Source organism: Clytia hemisphaerica, unplaced genomic scaffold (assembly GCF_902728285.1).
Source record: "Clytia hemisphaerica strain Z4C2 unplaced genomic scaffold, Clytia hemisphaerica genome assembly, whole genome shotgun sequence".
NCBI lineage: Eukaryota > Metazoa > Cnidaria > Hydrozoa > Leptothecata > Clytiidae > Clytia > Clytia hemisphaerica.
The window spans coordinates 3,779,881-3,804,892 of NW_027103551.1; the positions used below are offsets into that span (position 1 = coordinate 3,779,881).

General features: G+C 34.8%; 1 protein-coding gene across 1 annotated transcript; it reads right to left on the reverse strand.

Moving 5' to 3' along the window:
- Nucleotides 1–14,499: 14,499 nt before the first annotated feature.
- On the reverse strand, nucleotides 14,500–17,426 carry LOC136800125 (uncharacterized). The gene is made up of 3 exons (XM_067056735.1): nucleotides 17,337–17,426; nucleotides 16,439–16,919; nucleotides 14,500–15,210 (listed from the first exon to the last, which is right to left on the reverse strand). Exons 1-3 carry the CDS (start codon nucleotides 17,424–17,426, stop codon nucleotides 14,642–14,644), a joined length of 1,140 nt encoding a protein of 379 aa, XP_066912836.1. The 3' UTR covers nucleotides 14,500–14,641.
- Nucleotides 17,427–25,012: the final 7,586 nt, after the last annotated feature.

Below are 25,012 nucleotides of genomic sequence, written 5' to 3' on the forward strand. Positions count from 1 at the left end.
TATCCCCTGCTTTGTATTTTTGATAAAATGACGTCACTATTTTCATCTCTCTAAAACAGCTCTCTTGGAGTATTTCTTGATTTCGAAACCTGTCAATCTATATCCACTTGCAGTGTCAGCATCCTATTATGCATGAAGAATATTTTATTGTTAATTGGTGTACAAAACCTCAAACTTTGAGATAACATCATTATTTACATAATTTAAGTGTCATTTGTTGTCAATATTTGGGGTTGATGATTTGTCGCACCAAGTTGTCGACACAAGTGTAGAGGCCAGCTCTGGTTCGAACAATCTAGAATCTGTGCTCTTCTCCTAAGTAAAACCCTTTGCTTGGAGTCAAGTTGCGGGTTTATGGAGAATCGGTATTGGCTTCAGAACTCCCAATGAGCCCCGGTTGTGTTGGTTTCAGTCAGACGGAGACGCCATACTGTTTTCAGAGCAATTTTTTGATATCTCTACAGGAACTAGCAGTAAGTTTTATGTTCTTTGAATATGTTTTTGGGGGTATTTTGACCAATATAGTTTGATTTCCTAAAGATCACAAACAATCGAGGGGTCCCTTTAATAACGGGCACGGGAAGGAACAGTGTTGCCTGTTTTGCTTTCCTTAGATTTGAGTTGGAAATAGTCGCAATTATGTCTTCGGCGTTCTTAACGATTATCTCCTTGTTTGTAGCGAACTCAATAATCCTGTTTGGACGGACGCGTAAAGTTGATATTACTGTCGTAGCGTCCATTGCAATTTTAAATGGTCCTGGAATATATGCGTAAGGTTCATAAAACTTTCTTGTGTATTCAAAAGCGTTCAAGTTTATCAAATTCTGGACGAGCAACTTTGAACATTGTTGAAATACTTGGAGCACCTAAATCATTAATTAGTGGTTTGCAGGTCCACCATAATCGAAGACGACAGCTAGGAAAGATTTTATTTCGTCACTCTAACGTTTACCTGAATAAAACAAATGATGGAAGGTAACTTTTAGATGGAGATTAAAAAACTTTGAAAAATAGAACTGAACAGATTACTTACCACTTGGTTAAATCGATGGTTCCTATATATTTAATCGATGACTCCTATTAGTGGGTGAAAAAATAAGGTAAGATCTACTAGACAATGGAATCGTATAAACGCGTGTGCTGAAGTATTTCACTTATCTGTTCTTCCATGGTTCAATACGAAGTCATTAACAAAATTGAACAATTTGGGTGATTCCTTCGAGATGTTGTGTAAGACTTCAAATGGTATATCATCTTTTTCATAGACCGAGGTTTGAGAATCGTTTTGTGTTTCGAATAGCTTGACGGTACGTTTGAGCTCCTCCACTGTTTCCTGGAACGGATTTTAAAAATTAAATCAATACATGCTTTTTTGAGGCCCATAATCATCGTAGCAACAAAGATTTGACATCTTGAACTTGAGGTCATCGAACGCTGAATCAAACTTTATTCGGACTTTATTTTGGATTGTTATTCATTTTTCGAAGAGTTCCTAGGTTTCACCCAGAATTATAATAAATCGCTCTTATCAGAATTTTGTATTTTTGATTTTCAAAAAAATAGAAATCAAGCGTCTGTTAAAGTTCACTAACCTTTGAACCAACAAAATCAATTATGCTACACAAAGTCTGTTCATTCTTTTCAATCAATTCCCTCTCACCAACAAATGATAACAGTCGTCTTGATACATCTTTAGCTTTCTGGTCAACTTTTTCAATTAAATATTCCGATAAAACATCTTTATGGTATTTTTGAAGTTTGTGTATTTCTTTGTCCCTTTCTTCGTGAATAATTCGAGAAAATTCATTTTCTGTCTTGAGATTCACTTGGACTTGACTACTTTCTTCTCGGTAAATCCGTTTGAAATTGCTCAAAACCAAGTCTGACTTCAATTTTTCTTGTTCTTCTATTTGCTCTTCAACTATAGTTGCATAGTTTGCAAGGCAATTCCCAAGTGCGCGTGTTTTTTCCAAGTCGTCCTAAATTTTGGAAAAAGATTTGTTTGGATAAGTAAAATTGTTGTAAAACATCAGGAATTGGATGGGTGAATCTGGTCCTTAATGGAACTTTGTCAACATTTTACAATATACATAATAGTGTTTCAGATTGGTACCTGGTTTGAAACAGCAGATACTGAAGTTAGACATGATTGGGTAACGGAATGTCTTTCTTCTGAAAAAGAGCAAAGTAATTAGATTGAACCATAGTCCGTTTAAAAAACTCCGGTCTGAAAGCGAGCAAAACAAATTAATTTCTCAAACGCAAGTTCAAGTAAGAAACAATGAAAAGAAACAAAAGACTTTCAGACCAGAGTTTTTTATATTTTTTTATGTCGAACAAGTTAAAATTTCTTCTCTTCACATACATGTATCTAATAAACAAAACAAGAATTGCAAAGATGCAGCCAAAGTTTTCCTGTAAGAAATATCCTTCACTAGGTCACGTATTCACGCCAACCACCTCAAGGAGGTCTGAGTTTTGAAATTTATGAAGTCTTAAAATGAATTGGTTATTTCGAATCTTCGTTTACATTATTGTTGCTTTTCGTATTCATCTTGAAGAATGATTTGATACCATTTTCTAAGATTAAAATAATTTGGCAGGACTTAATCCCAAAAAAAATTGAGAAGTATGATTCAAAACCTGGTTGAAGAGACGCATGTTGGGCACCTCGATTGCGGTTGAGCGACGATGACGATGATAATGTTGATGCTGATCCCAACTGTCTTCGCTTGAGGGACCCCAAGGGTGGCGTCTCTCTTTTAAACAATCCCCATAATCGGATAAGAGACCTTTAAAAAAGTTTCCTCGCTTATAAAATCAGTTTTACACTTACTTTGAAGAAAACAGACTTGCAAATTTTCGTTTAGAAACCAGCCACATTTAAGTTTGTGATTTTTCCCAAGGGAATGCCTCTTTAAAGCTAGCCTGGGAATCCATGCTATGATTTCTTCTTTGATAAACTGATGGCGAAATGTATAGCATGGTACGGGCTGAGAGTTTGAATTTCTCAGATCCTAATAACGGTTGAAAACATAGCCAATCAAATTTTGTTATTCTTTTACTGGTCACACTTTCTTAGAGAAAGTGCAACTTTCGAAATTTGGTTTTTATTTTAGTAAGTGAGGACAGCGCTAAATTCGAATTTCCCACTGTAAAAAATGTGAGTCCAATATTGGCCACAAAGCAGGAATTTAGGGGTGGAATTTACGGGAGGTCGTCAGTAGTCCGACACTTTCTAGTCCGACAGTAAAAATGTCTGACGTTGGGTTTGACGAATGCGTCAGTATTCCGACAGCAATTTTGTCCGAAAACGAGTCAAAAAAAAAACATATAAAAAACGTAATATGAATCGCGGAAGAGGAAGCACATCAAAAGTACCAAAATCCAAAGTTCAGATTTTGAGGTTAGGCCCCTAAACCCGATTTTTCTTAAATTTTGGGAAGCTTGTTAGGATTAGGCTTTGAAGAGTCAAGAAATTGGATTTAGCTGTTTTCACGACCCTTTTTTGGTGACTTACAACCCTGATTGTTCCTTTATTTCAAATTATTTCAAAATGCCGTCAAAATGAACTTTTATTAATATTATATCAGTGAAAAACTCTTATTCAACATTCGACACTCTAAAATCTTTCGTTTTTGGACAAAAGTGACGTCGAAAAAAAAGACTTCCAAATTGTAAATCTATTTTACTGTCGGACTAGAAAGTGTCGTACTAGTGACATGCACCCGGAATTTACAAACGGAAGATTTTTTGTATTTCGTGGAAATCAATTTCGTGTTTAACAAACGAAATCGCGAAAAAGATTCTTCCCATAAGTTATTCATTTTAACCAATCACTTTTCATTGATGCACAGGATTGCAATTTCAAATTTAAATTTACGTATCTGGAATTTTTCACATCATGTTCACTTTGTAATTTTTAGTTTGGGATTCTGAGACGTTCGGGATATTGCATTTCACGATTGGCATTTGAGTTTAAGTTAAATTAGACATGCCTTGGGAACACCAAAATCACAATGTAGAAAAACTTATATAACAAACTTAAAGCTAAAACAACCAACTAGGTTTGGGATAATGCCGTTCCCAAGCTTGTGATATATTAGACTTTGTTATAAAATCAAAAACTTGGTACTGGAAAACTCAAAATTAGATAAGTTTGGGATTTGCAATTTCTCAAACTTGTGATTTTGGGTTTAACTTTAATTAAACCCTTTTAAAACTTTTTTTCTAAAACCTCAAATACAAAAATCTGAGATTATTTCACCTAGAAAGTTTAGATTGGGAAATATCGATTTCACATTTGTGAAAGTCAATTTCCCAAACTTGTACCGCGCATGCGTAAGAAAAACCACAAGTAGAAATTGGGTCAAAACTGTTCAGATTGTATTCAATCATAACTTTATAAGGGTCTATTCGATCAGTGTGTAACACAACGCTAAAGGTGAGGCGTCCTGCAAGTTGATTTAGAATTGAGAAGTGGGGAATTGGGAGTTCTTATACGAAATTTTTTGTTAGAAAGTACAAAGCGTTGCATCTGGAAAGAGTGCCGTATTTGTATTTATATGTAATTGTAAAGACTAATGCAAAATCCTAAAAAATAATTTGTTACAAGTCTAACATGAGTCTTTATTTAATCAGTGTTGTTTAACCTTTAGGCTGGAGAAAAGTATGATAGTAAAATGTTGACTGGTAGCCTTCGGAGTAAAGCTTTCCATTTTGGTGAACGTCAAATAGGAAATGCATTAAGAGAGGTGAACGTTGCAGCTAACAATCAACGTAGAGTTAAGGCTGGTCGTTCCCTTAATCCTCGTGATTATACTGCTGATTACTTTGGTCATAAGATTCACTTTGACCAGAATGAGAAATTGGGAATGTAAGGTGTAATACATGTATGTGCTCGAGATGGGTATTCAGGGATGATAGTGAAATCTGCTACCATACCAATCGAAAACTGCATCACAATATGCGATCATGGACATATAGAAAGAGATGGACGAATCTCTAGAAAGAGATTGACGAATCTCTTATTTTAAAATCCAAGAACCAGGCGCGTTTGCGCTCTATTGTATCGGCACATCAGAAGGAAAAAAGAGGACGTGTAAAAACACGTCGAAAAAATAACGACAGCCTCGTTTAGTCAAACTTTTCCGTTGTTTTCTCTTTTGATTTTTTTGAAGCGAGGCCTCAAAATCAAAACAAACTCAAATCTAAAAATGGCGGTCGCAAGCATGGAAGATAGAGAGAAAAATGAAATTAAACTGTTGTTTGAAAATATTGATGATGAAATAGAAGTAATTATTGAAGATCACAATAAACTTTTTGATTTGAGTGCAGAAGAGTTGGAAGAAAGATTTTCTGAAGAATTCGATCTTGAAGAAATACCATCCCTTCAAGATCATGAAGAAAACAAAACACCACCACAAACTGCCACTACAGAAGTAGAGCCTGAGGCCCCAGTTACAAAGAAACACAAAACAAAATCACCTCCCAAGTTCGTTTGTGATAAATTCAAAATGAAGTATGTTGGACAATCTACTTATGAGAAGCATTTATCAAAGTGTCTTTCTGAAGGAGTTGTGGTTATTGAAAAAGGTAAAGAATTATGCCTGCCCATGATGCAAACTTTGCTATTTTTGTTATGTGTTATTCTTTTACTTTTTTGAATTTTTTTTCATATGATTTTTGCTCGCCTTGCCTTGCCTTGCCTGCACTCACTGTTTTGTTTGTAATTTGTACGTACTTTATAGAAAATTGTTACAATTTAAAATGATAAACCACAAAATATACTGTAATTCCCATTCGCAGATCTGAGTAAGGAAAAACTTTTTTCTTTATTTCTCAGAACTATTTTTTTTTTTTTACAGTAATATATTTCTCAGGTCTATCGACCTCTATGAAATAATCATGCTTAACATTTTACAATTTTACAGTTGTAGGTGCACGGTGGGCCTCTTAACCAGTCGTCTTTACAATATTTCATTTTCAGTAACGAATTTGTTACAGATCTTCTTAAAGTAGAGTTTTGTCCGAGGACTTCCTCTAACCTTATATATCCAGCTGCCATTCTTTTGTAATTTTGTTTTCTCCTTAGCCTTTCTATGCCATTCTTTAATAGTTTCGCGTTCTTTCTTCGAGAAATCGTCGGTTACTCTAAACTCGTCTTTCTCTAATTTGTGGACTGATGCCAGAATCTGACGTTTCTCTTCTTCGTTCTTTAGCACGACTTTCAAGGGTCGCCATCTTTTTGTTTTGAACATTTCGTCCTTCTGCGTTGACGATGTTTACCTTTAATCCCATTTGGTTTTGTACAACTTCTTCAACATAATCCTTATCACCTACACGTTGCTCTTCTAGGTCTTCATGTTTGTTCTCTCCGAGGTTGTGAACAATGATATTGTACTTTGTTAAGTTTAACCATCGTTCTTCTTCTTTCTCTTCTTTGATGAAATTCTTGATCGTTACCTCTTGTTTCTTTAGCTCATCTTTAGTAATGCTAGCGTATGTCTGTTGTTGCTTTGATTCTACATCGTGATCTTTTTTCTTTAGCTCATCTTTAGCGATGCTAGCGTATGTCTGTTGTTGTTTGGATCTTTTAACGACATCATCTTTGTTTACAAGATCGTCGATCTTCTTCTCCAGTCTATCCAGTCTAGTGAAAAGACATTTCTCATCTTGATCTTTCTCTTTACCTTCAGTATTTGTTGCCTTGTTATTGGTCGTTCTTTGTCTTGTTTTGATCTTCTCTAATAATATTGGCGTGACTGTGGTGCATTTTGCACATTCGAATCTTCTTGCTTTGTACTGAAGACTTTGTACTCCGAACAGGCATAGTGAACGAATCTTTGGCACTTCCTACACTGCAAGACATCGTTATCCCGTATTATTTCATTTATAAAGCATTTATTTGGGGTGCAGGATCCATATTTTGATGAAATTTACGTGTTAAGACTTAAGTTTTCGCCATTTTGTTGCACTGTCAAGAGCACAACCGTACAGATTTTATTTGACGTCCAACGTATGGCCAACGTATTAATGGAAGAGTACAATAAGGAAGGACCAGCCATGCTGACCAAAAGTTTTGAAATGGTGAAGGTTAATAAAGTCTTCATGATTCAGAGGGGAAGCAGAGAAACTCTGGAAACAAAGCTCTAAAACTTCCTACAACTATCCTCACAAAAAAGGAAACCACCGACTTCAAAGATTTTGCCTAAATGTTGTCCAAATTTTGTATAGGACTCCTCCAACTGAAGACCAACAAAGCTGCTGCGCGTGAAACCTTCACCGTACCTGCAAAAATGAAAGTTTTAAAAATGCAATGTCAAAACTGGCAGTAAATGATGACGAGGAGGTTTCACTGTTTTTGTTGAACAACATTTTAAAGAGTTTTTTTCAGCTCTCCTTGACTTGGAGGAATGATAAGTTATTAACACGGAATTTTAATAAAATTGATGTCAAGTTGTCAGAAAACTCTGCGGTATGTTGCTGGTTTCATACCATTTTCCCTCTCAAAAAGATTTTGAAATAAACAAGACACTGATATGGGAAAAGTTGTCGTGGAAACTATTGGAACGTGGCGTGCTAATCCCAATGAAAATAAAAAATCTTTTTTGGAATCTTCAAAATCCTGGACCGAAAGGATAAACCGTGGTGGATTATTCCAAGTTAATGATGATTTTTATATATTTATTCGAAGAGTTGAAAATATGGCAAGGACTGTCCTGAATAGCAATTTAATCCTAAACTATAAAGGAGAAGGTTTGAGAGAGGTGTTACTTGAGAAGCTCAATCAAAACGAATTGGTGGATTTAGGCTGGATAGCATGGACCAAGTCTATACAATGTGATTGAATGAAAAAAGCTCTCAAGAAGATTATTTTGAGAAAGTGGGTTTCACTCAGAGCCAGGTCATTTCTAAACTGTTGGATCCGAATGTTAAAGAGGAAAAAAAAATATTTCAGAAAAAGTGAGCCCTGTATGAGAAAGTCTTTACATGGAAAAGGGAAAAGTGGTGATAAATCTGAACATGATCAAGCAGAAAGTAAAAACTAATTTTTTGAATTTATTTTGAATTAAATATTTAAGGCCGTGATACACTTATCAATATTAGATCAATATTCAAAAAGTGTCACTATATATGGATCATAAATGTTATTGAGCTAATATTGCTGAATGTAAGGTAAAAAGTTGAATTTAAATGATGTTGAAATTTATGAAAGTGTATTGAGCGAGAGTTGATTTAAATTGAAATTTTTCAATTTAATTCCTCTTCCCGTCAATATTCAACAATAGAAAGAAAGGAAAAACTATTGATTTCCCTAATGTAAACAAACATTTTCATTCATTTTTTCTCCAAGAGAGAGAGAAAAAATTCTCTTCTTGAACAAAGGGCAAGTGTTCCTATTATTTGCAATATTACCTATAATTTTGAGCAAGTGTAAGGGCCCAAATTATTATAGATCAATATTCTATGATTGGATATAATTTAGATTATTGATAAGTGTAAGGAAGCGATCAAATTTAGATTTATATCCAAATATAGTAACAGTTTTTGAATATTGATTTAATATTGACAAGTGTATCACGGCCTTTACCACTTAATTAATATTTTTGTCAAATGATTTTACTTCTGATAGATACCGGGTGTATGGTGGCCGACGTGAGACATAATGTTTTTTTGAAAAATAAAGAAAAAAAATATAAATATTTAAAAAAAAAGAATTAATCACAAAAAAAATACCAAGAAAAACATTTGAAAAATTAATCACACAAAAAATAAAGAAAAAAAAATGAAACGAAAAAAAAAATGTTCCAATAAAAAATATAAAACGTAGCCGAGATGAGACTGTTATCGGCTCCAACCGCAGTAAAATAAAACTGTATAACACCCTCCAACGTAGATGTTAAACTTGGCATAAGTGAAACATATGCACACGGGCAATTCCCTGCTGTACTGTATTTTAATGGCAAATGGGAATTTCCAAACAACATCTATACTCAAAATGAGACACGAAACATAATGGCTGTAGAAGTTTTTCGTCGAAATAGGTTTTACTGTGCATGAGTTTGTGATCTTAGACTGTGTGTGTGTGTGTGTGTGTGTCAGAAGAGCATATTTTCCAAGTTTTCAAAGAATGATGGCTGCTGGTATCCGGAATGACCCATGGAAAGACGATGAGACTTTAAAGTTAAAACTTGAAGAATACATTTTACAAGGATTGCAGCGTAAGGAAATTATCAGCTATTTGCAAAGGGATTTTGGACAATATTCTTGGACTCCTAGAACTTTAAATAGAAGAATGCAGCATTTTGATATCGAGAGAAATGATCCAAATGTCTCAATTGAAGAGATTAAAGCAGCTGTAGAAAACGAAATGAAAGGACCAGGACAACTGTTAGGTTATAGAGCTCTTCATTTGAAAATACGACAGGAATATGGATCGAATGTAAAACGTGACCTTGTGTATGCTGCAATGGTTGGTATTGATTACGATTCTGTAAAAAGCTGTCAACCAAGAAAGAAACAAAAGAAACAGAAACAAGAACTCAAATCATGTGGACCCAATTGGTTGTTTTCACTGGATGCTCATGATAAACTCACGGATTACCAGAATGATACCTTCCCCATTGCTATCTATGGGTGCATCGATACAGCTAGCAGAAAGATTATGTGGCTCAAAGCATGGGAATCTAACAGTAAGCCTGATTTGATTGGACGGTGGTATTTCGATTACCTTTATAAAACAAGAACATTGCCGAACAGAATTAGGTTGGATAAAGGTACAGAAACCGGAGTCATGGCTACAATGCATTCTTTTTCGAGAAGTGTACAAGAAGATATGACTGGCAACGATGAAAATAATGCTTGTGACAAAGTGTTGTTTGGACCTTCTACGTCTAATAATGTAAAGTAATAAATGTTCTCATATTTCTAGATCGAGCGATGGTGGAAAGAGCTACACGAACGTTTAGAGATGTTTTACAAATCAGGTCTTCGAAATCTTGTAGATACTGGGCATTATGATAGAACTAACGATTTGCATAGGTATTTTTATAGCTATTTTCAATTTTCATGTTTTGAAGATTTATTTATCATTGGAGTAGAAAAAACATCGTTTCATCATGCATGTAATAATTTTAAAATAACCCCACCCTTTCACTTTATTTTAATATTCAGTCTATTCGTACCTATAGTGGCAAAAATCCCCAAAGTAAAGCCAGATGTTATTATAACTAATCATATGTTTGCACGTTTTTAGAAAGATGCTCTCATTCGTTATGGTGCCTGTTATCCAACGCGAAATAGATATTTTAAAAGATAAAGTATGGAATGTTCATCGCGTTCGTTCTCAAAAGGATGTTGCTCTCCCTGCAGGTGTTCCAAATCACATTTATGATTTCCCAGAAGAGTACAACTTAGAACCTGTTAAGAACGAAATGTTCAGATTTTGTCCAATTTAGTTGTAAATAGAAAATTGATTTTAGTGCAGCTTTCCTCCAAACTATGCTTAGCGACAATCATTTCAGTAAGTTATGGAAACCTTATGATAACACAACACATTAATTTCTCTTCTCGTAACATGAAAATGCTCTTGTTGGCTTCATAACTTGCGCTGACGATTGTGAATCTCGCCAGCGAAAGACCCTAATTAAATAGTTTGTACAAATCCCTGTAGAATTTTTGCTATGAAAAGACACTATTGTTTATAGAAAGTACAAAACGATCGGTAGAATTATCAAGAGAGAACATAAGTCATCCGTGTATGAAAACGTCCATTCGATTTTTGGTCAATTTTCAATATTTTGAAAATTGAAAATTGATTTTTTGCAATTTTCAATATTTCAAAAAGTTTAAAAATTGAATTTTGAATTTTGATTCAATTTTAATTTTTTTTTCACGCTCAAGAAAATTGAGAATTGAATATTCATCCAATTTTCAATATTTTTCAGTCTCAAAAAAATTGAAAATATAATTTCGGTCTTATTCTTAATTTTAGAAAAAATGTTGACCTTTAAAATTTATTGAAATTCCAATAGGGATCAAAAGGGAATGGCACTAGTGAGGAGGCCTGGGAACTAAATTCAAAACACAACCTTTTGTCTTTAGGGATCTGGGAGCAAGAGAACAATGATTTTTAAATTATTCATTGTTCGATTGTTATATTTTGTTGTTGAAGCAAGTTTTGAAAAGTGCTTATTTGTTAAGATAAAAACGCAAAGGATGGAGCTTGATCGTGTTAAGAAGCTGGTGCTTGCTGGTAAAACGTACGAAGAAATTTCAAGAATACTGACATCTGAAGCAATTACTAGAAGAGGATTTTCAGCAAGATCTGTAAGACGATTCTGCAATGACAATCAAATTGACAAGAAAAGATTGTTTGGAAGAGACCAAGTAGATAATATTGTAAAGAAGGAGCTTCTAAAGGTATGCATTGAGAAATTTCACTGATATTTGTGTAGTTTGTGACATGTTTCCATTAAACAGACTTCGCGATGTAACTTTGAACAATTAACATATTTGAGATTCTTGTGGTTTTGGCAATGAAGCAGTGTCTGTACATGGCCTGGGCATAGAACCCTGTAGTATTCATTTAGATACCATTTTTTATTTTGATGCTTCTTTGTCATGTCATAGATATTTTCCAATGGGTGTTTGTAAGGAAAATATAATGGAATAATGGTCATATAAACACATTACAAATAGTAGGAAATAAGCTAATCGATTTATTTAAGTGAATCTGGGAAATTGACATATTTTTCTATCAAGGTCGATTGTTGAATATTTTTTAACTTTTGCATTTTATAGGTTGGAAAAAGTTATGGTCGAAAAATGATGACTGGTGCGCTTAGAAGTAACAAAATCAATGTATGCGAAGAGAAAGTTGGGAAATTATTGAAAAGGCTGGACCCTCATTCACAGCGTCAACGACAAGAAACAGCTGGTCGATCCTTAAATCCAAAATGTTACTCTGCTGATTATTTCGGGCACAAAATTCATATCGATCAGAATGAAAAGCTTGTGATGTTTGGAGTGACCCACGTCATGGCTCGAGGTGGTTTCTCCGGAATGATTGTTGCATTCACTAACATGCCCATCAAAAATAACTTAGTTATTTACGATCAGATTTATAAAAAGAGTGCAATGGAGTATGGATTATGGGACCAGGTTAGAATTGACGGTGGTAAAGAATTTGTCTTGATTTGTCATATTCAAGAAATGATCCGGGACCAGCGACGAAACCAATCAATAGAACCTTTTAAATCAACAAAGTCAACTGAGAACAATATCATCGAAAGAATGTGGGTTGAAGTGAATAGCCGAGTTAACTACCCGCTAAAAAGTGCTTTGAACCGATTTATTCAACAAGGTGACATAGACTTCTCATCAGAATACACAAAGTATGCTGTTTCTTGGGTGACCTGTCGCGTATCATACGTTGGATTGAAAAGATTTGTTGACGCATGGAATCATCATTCAATACCTAAGAAAGGACGACCGATTGATTTAATGGCTTCCAACAACAGAGCTGCTTCGGTTTCGAACATGCTAGGAAAAGAAGAAGCTGCAGAACATTACGAATGCGTAACTAGCAGAACTCTGACTCGTGAAAACGAGTTTGGTACCGATCCATTATCACATTGTGCTGAGCTGAGAAAACGGAGAGAAACGGAAATGACGAAAAAGTGTTGATTTGACTCTATTTTTTCGGATGTACAACAACATAATACAACCTCATTTTTATTTTGTATCCAGCATTTCATTGTACTTTCAAATGCATTGTTAGTTTGTTAATATACGTTTATATTATTTAAGAATAGTTTTGTTTCAAACTTTATACTTTTTCTCATTTTTGCTTTACACGCTTTTTTATAAGAATGTCAGGGTGAGATTTGGGGTCTAGAACAAACGAAAAAACACTATTTTTATAAAAAATTAGAAATAAAGTGGTCAAAAGAGGACTGTCAGGTCTTGCTCTTGATAAAAACAAAACCGTACTCCCCATGTTGAGAATATATCATTTCTCTGGAGGTTACGCCTCTGGATTTCCAAGGAAATTTTAGGCCATTCCCCTAAGGAAATTCAACATTTTTTATCTTTTTGCTGCACCCTCTGGATTTCCAAATAAATTGCCTAATATTCAGAGAATCCCCTCGGATTTCCACCCATATTTTCTAAAAACCCCCTGGACAGGAAATCGACATCCTCGACAGGGGGTGTACGATTTTTTTACTACTAATCATGTATTGCTTCAAGAGCACGTATAATACAATTTTCGTCTAGATCAAAGCTAAGAAAACTTTCCTAAAGTTACAAAATTGGCTCTATCAGCTAAAGATTAGCCCTAAAATCCTGACGTTAGATTCAAACAATTTGATAACCCCTTCCCTCGCGATTAAACGCCCCTTCTAAAGACGATCTATCTATCGATGGAATACAAACGTTCACTACTGGTTGTTCGCAACCACTTGGACGATGGAAACAAGGCTTTAGACACAAAGGAGTAATTAAGGAGTTATCACGAGCCTATTTAATGACAAAAATCCCCGAAACATTTCGGCTCCTCCAAAGCCCAGTGAAAAGATTTCTATATTGCTTAAAATTTGTGACCTGACTATAATTATCAAATTTACACACGAAAATATAATCAAAATTCAATACATTATCTTTTTTGTAAGAAGATTGAAATAAAACAATAGGACAAAAGAAAAAAATTGTAGAGTCGTGTATCAATTACAGTCTTACAGGGAATTGAATTTTCAAAAGCCTTTAGGACCTTTTACATCGGAATCGAAATTATCAAATCTATATATTAATACGCTAAAACGTGTGTGTTTACAACGTTATGTAAAAGGTTTTCGAAAATCTAACAAAGCTAGCAAAGCTTCTTCTTCACGGCGTTGAACCATCGTCTTTTTGCACCTTATGCAGATTTCCTACCTTTGAGACGCCAAGATACTATTTTCTACACATCAATATTGGAGCTGGATGGGTTAAAATCAGCCTTCTACACCCAAATATAATTTTTGCTTTTGAAGAATTCTTATTCAGATGCCCGGGGTGGGGGGGGTGTACTAGGGTTGGTGAATGAGGGGTATGTGCAGACGGGACCTCCGAAAACTGACCCTTAGAGAGACTGATTTTTGCTGAAAAGATAACCCTTAGAGAGACTTTTTGAATTTTTTTCGATTTTTGAAAAAAGTCATACCCGAGAGACTTTATTACAATTTTTTCTCTGGAAATCAAAAAATTTCCTAAAAATCCTGAATTTTCCGACCCTTAGAGAGACTTTAAAAGGTGAAAAAACCGACCCTCACCGCCCGCACATACCTATCATCCATTTTTGCCTAAGTACCCCCCCCCCCCGGGTTCAGATGCTCTTTAAAACTTTCTGTTTACAATAGCGGCTCCCTATCACTTTCAAAACTTTTCAAAGTAGCATACGGCTAGTAATTAGTTATTTCAGAGCGCTCATTAAGATTCGAGAGTCAATGGGGAGTCAATGAAGGAAATAAATTTATTTCAACAAACAGAAAGATATCACTTATTTTAAAATGAGATAGGAAATCTAAAATCTACATTTTTGTAATGTTATACAAACAAGTTCTGTAACTTTGAAGTGACAAAAGTTCATGACAAAAGTTTATGAGTCTGGAATGACTGGTAATGTATCGTCAAAGGCTCCACCAAGCCCATCATCTTCATTGTCGTCGATATCAGATTCTTCATTTTCCATAATCTTTATCTGATCGATAAGATTGTCGAATCCACGTAATCTAAATGAATGAGCTAATCCTCTCTCGCATCTGCATTTCGGGCACGTTTTCGCTGACACGTTACTTGAGCCAAAGTGTCGATCTGAGCAGGCCTGGCAACTCACCAATGTACCACATTGTTGGCAGCCCATAGGTTTTAAGGCAGGATATCGGTGGCAAATGCAACAGCTGAAAGCTTCTTCGAGGGAGTGCAAAAACGCAGCAGAAAAGTGGTGTTTGAATGCCAACTTTTTAAATGTTTCTAAAGCACCTTTTATATCTGTTAACTCACCGACTACATTATCCAATGTTGATTCCTCGTGCAAACTTCGCCGGCGTTTATTTGGGGTTGGGCTTGTAGTTTCGATTTCTTCTAAGGATCTACGTCTGCGATTGCTGATGTCTTCTCTAGGGACAGCAAAAACCTTACGGGATCCAACTTTCCAGAATGCGACTCCTGAGCAGAATTAAAAAATAGCACGTATTTAGTTTCATGGCCACAAGGAGCAAAAGCAGTTTTTCAGTTCAGTATTCCTTGGCTCAGTCACTTGTTTTGAAGTACTAGAAAATCCACTTAAACCAGCTTAAACATTGTACTCATTATTTGAGTACTAGTTGATTTTCTCGTTAGTTTGTTGAACTTTCTTTATTGATTTCAAGGTCGTGAATTCGCAAAAAACTTTATTCCTGATTTAGCCAAAATATTTTCTTGATGGAATCACAGAAAAATTTAACGATTTATGGAACTTATTAATGCAAATCAGTCAATTTAAGGTATTATAGAACACGACTCCTCCCCCCAATTCAAATACAGTGTAGTTTAGTGTAGTGGCAAGTCAGACCATTTTGTAGTTCCGCACCCGGTACTAGGAATAGCACTCGTATAGTTCGAATTATAATATACATATTACATCTTTTCCATATTTCTTTTTAGCACAAACTTTTAGTACATAGACTTTTTCAACAGTGAGTTTTTTTTTAATGCATAATGAGCAAAAGGTCTATATAATTCTTAGACAACGCCCCTTAAACCTCGTTTACACTAGAGTTAAAAGTTCCGGATTGCGTTCAAAACTGAAAAATAATTCCGTTTTGGGGACAAATTTTGATAAAAACGCAACGTTTTGAAAACATAAGAGTAGAGTGAAAAACTTTTTTCCATTTTCATGTGAAATATAATTTTTTATTTTTTAAGCAATGTAAACACTTTTGTTACTGCACACAGTACGTATATTTTTTAAATATAATTTTATGTGTAGACGACACCCCAAAACATAACAGGCCATTTGATCAACAAAAACGGAGGAATAGATGAAAACTGAACTATTAGCTCTAGTGTAAACAAGGTTTTAAAGCGACTTCAGCCGTGTGTAAACACCCCTGTCTGGTAAAGTTAAAAATTTAAAAGAGCCACCCCACTAAAAATATGATGGAAGAACAATAGAATTTCATGACCCCATTGAAAAAACTTAATCGTTTGACCCACTCCAGCGGATTAGAAAGTTATAAAATTTCACCTCGCTGAGTTTTCGATACCCACTGGGGTACAGAGACAGGGTTATAGAATTAGATAAATGCCACCACCACGGCCAAATTCGCATTAACCTATTCCCTGAGGTGGATAAAAGTCTAGTTAGAATTTTTCATAATGAAACGATGATTTAAGTTGAAAAGTTTTTACAAACCTCTGGTTCCTTCTTGATCATAGTAGGACAATCCATTTGCGCCGACAAGAACTAAATCATAATCATCGTTTATTTCTTCGTTAACTTTGCCAAGTATGAAAGGAATATTAGCTTGTTCCTCCGAGTACAAATTCACATGTACGCTTAAATTGTGAAAGTGGACGTTTGTCGGCTTTCCATTTTCGCCTACATCAGCTCTGACGACTTTCACGGTGGCTAACGGTTTTCTGGCTATTCTCTGGAGACTAGATGGAGGCTGTCTTGGCGTGGATTGTTGTGCTGAATTGGTAGCCGGGGTGGATGATGTTACATCAGTGCTGCTTGATGGTTGAGGCTGGGATTGGGATGCTTGAGGAACGCCACTTATACACACATTGAAAATCGTTTTGTCCGCATAGTCTCCGAGGTCGAAGTTTGCATGGTCGTTGGTGAATTCGGCATTTGGGCCATGTTTTAGGAAAATTCCAGTTTTGTCAGTAATCTAAAAAAAGAGAGAATTATTTATAACGAATCAACAAGGTCGACGTTTTGTCATTTTTAGCCTTTTCATCTCTGACAGAATCAAATTTTTTTTTACGAAATATAAAAAATATTGTCCGAAAAATCCATTTTTCGTCTCGAAACACCACACCCCGGAGATGCAATGGATTTTGAAAAAACCGTAAAAAAATAACAGAAAAAAAAGAAATCCTAAATTCATTTTTTTTCTAGTGGAATCGAGATATGTAGTAGGGCCAAAATAGCTTTCCACTTTAAGGTGTCTACACCGCTCCGCCTTTACGTATATCATAATACAATGACCAGCTTTATTGCTCAGATATGACAGATGAAATCTTATATCACTTCAGGACTTAGCAAACATACTTTTATACCCCTTTTTCAGAACAATAAAACTTACTTGGAATGATCTCCCAATGTTGCGTTGATTGATTTGACTCAATCTTAATTTCACTTCTGCCGCGCCATAACACAAGGTGAAAGTCTTCATTGTTCGTTACTCACCCAGCTCACGGACGTCCTAACACTTTCAAATGACCGCTTTCAAATGATGCAGCTTTGTAAAAATACGCTCTCTGCTAGTTATAAATATCTCCGAAAATAAAAGCTTTTGAAAAATAACCAATCAGAGGAGAAGGCGCGTAGAAAACAATAGGGAAAGTGACAAAGGAAAGTAAAAATGAGAAACCCAACGATACGCGTTTGTTTATGCAAAATAAATGGTAACAGACACGGGAGAAAATTCTTTAAATATCTCTGGTGGGTATTTCTAAAATGAGACAGGAGATGAAAGTAGGTGTTTACGTAAAATCTACGTCATCACCTTTTCATCTTTTTCTTCTTTGGGTGTGGCTAACAAAAATTTTTTGGAAATGCAAAATTGACTGACAAAAAAGGTCAGCGGCACGGCCAGCGGCACGGTCAGCGGTTCACAAGAAAGAAAGGAAAAAGTATATTATGTTATCATATTTTTGTCGAAAGCACATTTCTTTATTATCTTATTTATTATATATCTTTTACTGTATGATTAGGCTTTTGTTGAAATTACGTCATGGTGATACAATAACTTTCCAATTAACCGCTGACACACAGGCCGTGTGCATTAAATTTAGGCTATTTTAGACAGATTTTAGAGCATCTTTTTCACCAGGGTATTCACCGGGGCGGACTTGACAGGGACGCTAATTTATGGGTGTTATAAATAAATGTTCCAAATTCTTATAACAATTAATATATTCTGTATCGTATCATAACTGCACACATGTTTTCTTCCCAGATCCCCAATGACAAAAGGTTGTGTTTTGGATTTAGTTCCCAGGCCTCCTAATTAGTGCCATTCCCTTTTGACCCCTATTGGAATTTCAATAAATTTTAAAGATCAAAATTTTTTCTAAAATTGAAAATAAGACCGAAATTATTATTATTATTATTATTATTATACAGATTTACAAGCTAGGCTCACGATGGGCCTCTAACCGATCTTCTTTCACATTCCTCTTGTAACAAATTTTTGTGGGTGGTTTTTCCATGCATCATTCAGTTTCTCTTTAAACGACTTAATCGATTGTGCGGATACAACTTCTCTTGGTAGTTTATTCCACGTTGGCACACATCTATAGTAAAACGATTTAGTTTGGGGTCCATTGAAGCCGTCATTAGCAAAGTTTGGTAAAAGCTCTTTGGAATGTCTTCGTTTAGGACGTGCACGGCTGATTAGTTTTGAAGGTATAGTATCTTTGTCGTAAAAGGAAAGATGTTTATAGACCTGCACCATATCACAAAACTGTCTCCGAAATTCGAGGGTTGGTAATCCAAGCCTTTTTAGCCTTTCACTGTACGGGAGGTGTCGATATATTGGGATAAGTTTTGAAGCTCGTCTTTGGACTCCCTCGAGCATGTTCACATGTTTGCGTAGTTTGGGTGACCAGACTGACTGCGCGTACTCAAGGTGCGGCCTCACAAAGGCGGAGTATAGTGTCGTTATGGTCTTTGGAGTAAGATTATCAAACCCCCTTCTGATAATACCAAGTGTCGAATTCGCTTTGTTTACCTGTTTGGCTATATGTTCTTCAAACATCAGCTCAGCATCCACCAAAACTCCCAAGTCTTTCTCCTCGAAAACATGCTCCAGTTGATTACCAGCGAGAGAATAAGGATGTGTGTGCTTTATGTTAGCTAGTTTGCCAAGTGTTAAAACATGACATTTATCGGGATGGAACTTTAAGAGCCAATCTTTAGACCATTCATTCAATGTGTCTACATCCTTCTGAATGACAAGAGAATCATTGATGGAATTGACCTCTTTGAATATCTTCGTGTCATCTGCAAAAAGTAATAGGTCGGAAACAACTTTGTCAGGAAGATCGTTTATATACAGCACAAAAAGTAGAGGTCCTAATACACTTCCTTGTGGTATACCGCTGATTACATCGTCTAGCTTTGAGTGAGATTGGTTCACTTTCACTAGTTGCTTTCGTCCCTTGAGAAAAGATGTTATCCAATTTTTGGTTGTTCCGGTGATTCCATATCCTTCTAACTTTTTGCAAAGTCGGCGATGCGGCACGGTATCAAACGCTTTCGCGAAATCGAAATATATGCAGTCGACGACTTTACCTTCCGACATACTTTCACAGCATTTGTCTATATACATCAGTAGTTGAGTGACAGTAGAACGTCTGCTGATGAAGCCGTATTGCTTTTTGGATAGCAACTTTAGGTTTGTAAGGTATCTTGTGATATGCTCTCTTAAGATTGACTCCATTAGTTTACAAACTACTGATGTTAGACTCACTGGTCTATAGTTGACTGCTAGATTATGAGCACCTTTGTTTTTGTAAATAGGAGTAACGTGGTTATACTTTCAATTTTTTTGAGACTGAAAAATATTGAAAATTGGATGAATATTCAATTCTCAATTTTTTTGAGCGTGAAAAAAAAATTAAAATTGAATCAAAATTCAAAATTCAATTTTTAAACTTTTTGAAATATTGAAAATTGCTGCAAAAAATCAATTTTCAATTTTCAAAATATTGAAAATTGACCAAAAATCGAATGGACGTTTTCATACACGGATGATAAGTTACAAACAGATTCTAGATAATTGTCTAGAGAAATTAACTTAACAAAGAAAAACAAAATTGGTGCATTACAATTGACAAACTGCACGTAACAGAACCTGATCGTGGTATGTACATATATTTAATACAAAAATTTGATGAAAATTTGAAAATAACATCGGACACCCACATGAAATGCTTTTCAAATTATTTGAACAATTCAAAAGCGAAGTAAAAAAATAAATCCTGGATTTCACTATCTGTATTTCCTATGTTCTGCGAACTTATGATTATAATTTACAATACAATTTCCTTTACATTAGGCTTTCAAGTGAATGACGAACAGTTGAGAGAAGTCGCAGATTATTCAGGGATCCTAGACCATGGAAATGATTTTCTAGACAATGATATGCGTGTACAATTTGAGCAGATTATCCCATACCCAGAGAACATAAAAAATCAGGATTGCTTTACAAAATATCTTTATTTTAAAAACAATTTGTAAATTGTAAAAATGTATGCTAACTGTACGATTACATAAGTTTGATCAGGTGAATATAATTATAAATGACTAACGAATAAATACAGATAAATCTCATTCTTCTTGGTTTTTAACGGCTACCTACGTAAAAATATGATATATGAAGGATATGTGAAGGATATATGGTTACACGATTTCTAATAAGGAACGTATATGATATGACTATATAAAAACATGTTAAAATGACTAAAAAATATAAGTAATTATAATTGACTATTATAAAAAATCATTCACTTCTACTAACTGCTGGCAATGCAAGTTTTTTGCAATAAATATTACAAATGTGTGTATCAAAAAAATTTCTAATCGCCTTCTCTGATAAATTGCCTACACAAAAATTGATATTCCCTTCTTCGCCTTGATCTTCAAAGAATTACTCTGTGGCTATTTCAGGATCAGTGAGATAACCCCCTGAATGTCTGTCACGATCAAATTATGGTTCGACTCTTCCCACGTGTAGTGGACGAAAGCTTCAGCTTTGCTACAAAGATCAAAGTTGACCAAGGCAAAATTTCCAGAAATTGATGGCAACTTTTACTTCCACAAGATATACTTTGGAAAAATGGATGGTCGTGTTTGCACCATTGAGCCATTTCTTGAAGGCAAATTTGAAAAATGGATCAATGATAATGGGGCCATTAAACAAGTCGACCCACAAAGTGACAACCTTGCTAGTAGGTACATTTGCACATTTTTTCTTGCATGGTCCTCGTTGCTGATTTTAAAATTTTTGATAACCTCCTTGGCCCGTTGGTTGTATACTTGATCACCCACCTTTTTCCAGAAAACACTTTCTCTGCACTCTTTGCTGAATATGCAATTTGGAAGTTCACACACCCAATACTTGCCCAACTCCTCTACTTCGATGGTCTCAGTTTTTGATTTCTTTTTAATCAAAGCCCCAAAGTTCATCATTTCCAATGCAGAAAGGCTTTTTGGGAATGTTGACTCTACAGGTTGCAATTTCGTCCTTGGTGATTTTGGTTTCATTGGTGGAGCTGGTGGAACTGATGCAACTGAAGTGAAAAATGATAAATCCTCATTGTTAGTAGCTGCTGCTTTGCGTTTTCTCACCACGGCAGAAGGATTAAGAAAAGAAGATGATAACTTGTCATTTAAAAAGCGGACATAAAAAACGTCAGTTTTTAGCAATTGGTCCATCCGTGTGGCTGACGGTCCTTTATCACAGACCAAGACATCGCAGGGTCGATTGTCTTTAAATTGACGTTTGCAAGCCTCTTTGATATTCTCAACTGAGTATTCGGGATAATCGTACGGAACAAATTCTCTTAGGCCTTTTGGTTGGTACTTCATGGTTGTCTGTTTTGGCTTTGTTTTCATTTTTTGCACTGTTATCTCCTTCGGGGCTACTAAATTGTTGGTGTTTTTAGGTTTTGCTGGCTGTCGTCCACCTGAAAAGGAATAGATCTTTTGGTAGTAGGCTTTCGTTTAAACAATAAACAGATCTTTAGTAAATAAACTAAAATATTTTGCATTCAAATTATTTATGTAATTATAGCTACAACTGATTATCAAACTTTTGGAAAATAAATATTGAATACCTGAGTGACGTTTCTTCTTCATTATTAATTCATAATTGTTGTATTTGTCACGATTTGCCATTTTTGTAATAAATTTAATGGTGAAGCCTTATTCTATTCTAAAACGCGTTGTACTTGAGAACACAGAATCAAAGAGAGTTTAGATTCAAAAAATCTAACACGCGAATTTTGATTCTGCAAGTTTAACAATTAGACAATCTTAATCAGTCTTTTGTTTTTTGCCCTTTCTGTTTACTCTTCGGCACGCGCCATCGATATAGGGACTTTCCCACTCGTTATGGCTCACCTCGGCCATGATTTTTAGCTTCCTAGAAGGAGAGTGCTTTTACCCTGTGGATGTATTAAAAGGTAATGACTTGCTCTCCATATTTGAGGATATTTTGTCTCGTCTCGGCTACGTTAAGGTTTCTAAATATTTTTTTCACATTCGAAATTATTTTGAATTTTTTTTCTATTATTTTCTTAATTTTTATTTATTGATTTATTTTTTTCGTTTTTAATATTTTTTATAATATTTTATTCTGTTTTATTTTATTTAATTTTTTTTTATTTTTTTTTTTCGTTAATATTTTTCAAAAAAACATTATGTCTCACGTCGGCCACCATACGGGTGCGCCACAAAAAGGTTTCACTCTTTGAAACTAATTTTCTCGAAATCTAAAAATTTTAAAAGAACCATTCCTATTTCATGGGAAAGAAGAAAGATAAACTTTGATGGATCATTAATCAAATTTGATTCATTAGATCAAAAGTTATGCTCAATTGAACAAAAAATTTACTTTCAGAAAGTGCTCGAAAACGTTAAAAATCGACCTATCAAATTTTTATTTTAGAATTGGCAATCGCAATAGCCTTTACGGGATTAAGAGCATTTTTCAGTGATTAAATACATAAATTTTAAAACTGATGGGTCAAAATGGTTTAAAATCTTCATCAAATCAAAGTCACTTTAATTCATTTTTAACAAAGTTTTCCTCAATTTTCTGGTTCTAGACTGGATAAAGGCTTTTCTAAGAATAGATGTACCTCGAATCGAAACCCATATTTGATGTATTTTTATGAATTTTATCAGATTTTTTGGCTTTTTTTGACGAATTCTTTTCTTTTTATTGAAATTAAACCTTCCTTTATAAAACAAAAGGTCATTTAAGCATCTAATTATCATTTTTAATGGCTGAAACGAAAATAATGACGCGACATGTAATTATGCTTCTGTATGATGGCCAAAGACTGCCAAGTGATTTTTTTAATAAGAAAAAACAAAAAATAATTATTTTCAAATTGAGATCTTTTTAAAATAATATTTCAATTAAGTTCAAATCAAATCAATTTCAAATCAATTTACTTTTTTTCAAATCAATTTACTTTTTTTTTCAAATCAATTTACTTTTTCACCCAAAACCACTATAAATAGAAATTTTCTCAGTATTTCTGCGAAATGAAATTTCAGGATATAGCTCACAACAACTATCGAACTATACAAACGAAATTTTGTTTGACAATATCTTTTGCATAATATATAAAGGTCATGTTTGACGGTAACATCTTTGTGTAACATTTGCTAACATTTCTAAAAATAGAAGATTTTAAAAATGTGTTCAAGAAGTGTTAACATATGTTACACGCAAACATTTTGTGCGTAAAGGTCGTGGTCCACTTAGCTTTTTTGGTCGCCGCACAACGCGCACGGCTCGATTATTGCATAAATTAAATAAATTAAGCCTTCAAAGGTTGTCACTATGAACGGCGTGGGCTTTTTTGAAAGTTCAAAAATTTCAACTTTGTGCGCAAAGCTGTGCGTCTCTTCTATTGTTCTTTATGAAGTAGCCAATCAGAGAGAAGGTAAACATACTGATTGTGTGTTTTTATTTTCATCATGTACAATTGCTTTTGTTTTGATTTTCTCTTACGCTTAACTTTTTTTAGTTGTCAATGGAAGTATAAAAGTGCTCTGCGCACAATGCGCTCGAGCCGTGCGCATTGAACGGCGACCAAAAAATGCTAAGTGGACTATGACCTTAACATTTGATTTTTTTTATTAAAAAAGAGAGAAAAATCGGCGAAAAAACACGTGTGCACTTGAAGTATCCTTTTAAATTCCCTTTAAATGGCTGCATCCTTTGATTCAAAATGTAGAGTAGCAAATCATTTTTTTTTGGATTTTCTATCTGCGCGTAACATTCGTTAACATTTGAATGTTTCTGAATGTTAATCGATGTTACACGGTAACATTTTGTACAACATTTGCTATTTTTAGAAAATGTTACACAAAAATGTTACAAAGAACGGGCTATATGCTCTCCAGTAAAAGGATATTTATAGAGTGTCTATCACGTTTTTATAAGAACGTCGAAAGAAAAATTTGAAAAGCCAATGAATTAAAAGCCTGGAAGGGCTACAATCAGTGCCATAACATATTGGCACTTTTGGCTAATTTACCATTTTTCGAAGATTGAAGTTCGAGCGAGAATGTCAATTTTGGGCCTTCAACTTGATTTCAACGATTATTTCGATCTGGGAGGGATTTATTGGTTTCTAGGCTATATTTCAAGCCCTACTGGACCATTTTTGAACTTTTGAATCCTCAGATCCTAAGGTCCTAAGTCTTAAGTCTAGCGTTAAAACTCAGAGTTAAAACTCTACCCTTCGAACCTACTTTAGAGCACTTACAAATCGATTGTGGTTTCAAAACACCCCGGTGAATTTCCCTTTTGTGCCAAGTATTTTGTCCCTGATTGTCTTTGAAAATTAAAAATGCCGATTTCTGCTCTGCGGGGGGTCTAAAATTAGGAGAAAACCCCAAAAATTTGAAAATTACCGTTTTCCGACCATTTTGAAGCATTTTCAATAGGTCAAAATCAGTTTTTGGTGAAATATTTCACTTTTTGATAAGGTCCCGTTTACAGAAATCTAAAAA

Coding starts and splice junctions, on each gene's coding strand:
- LOC136800125 (XM_067056735.1), bottom strand. CDS start 17,426: ATGAAGACTTTCACCTTGTGTTATGGCGCGGCAGAAGTGAAATTAAGA. Junction 16,920..17,336: donor ACATTGGGAGATCATTCCAA/GTAAGTTTTATT, acceptor CTCTTTTTTTAG/ATTACTGACAAAACTGGAAT. Junction 15,211..16,438: donor TGATCAAGAAGGAACCAGAG/GTTTGTAAAAAC, acceptor AATTCTGCTCAG/GAGTCGCATTCTGGAAAGTT.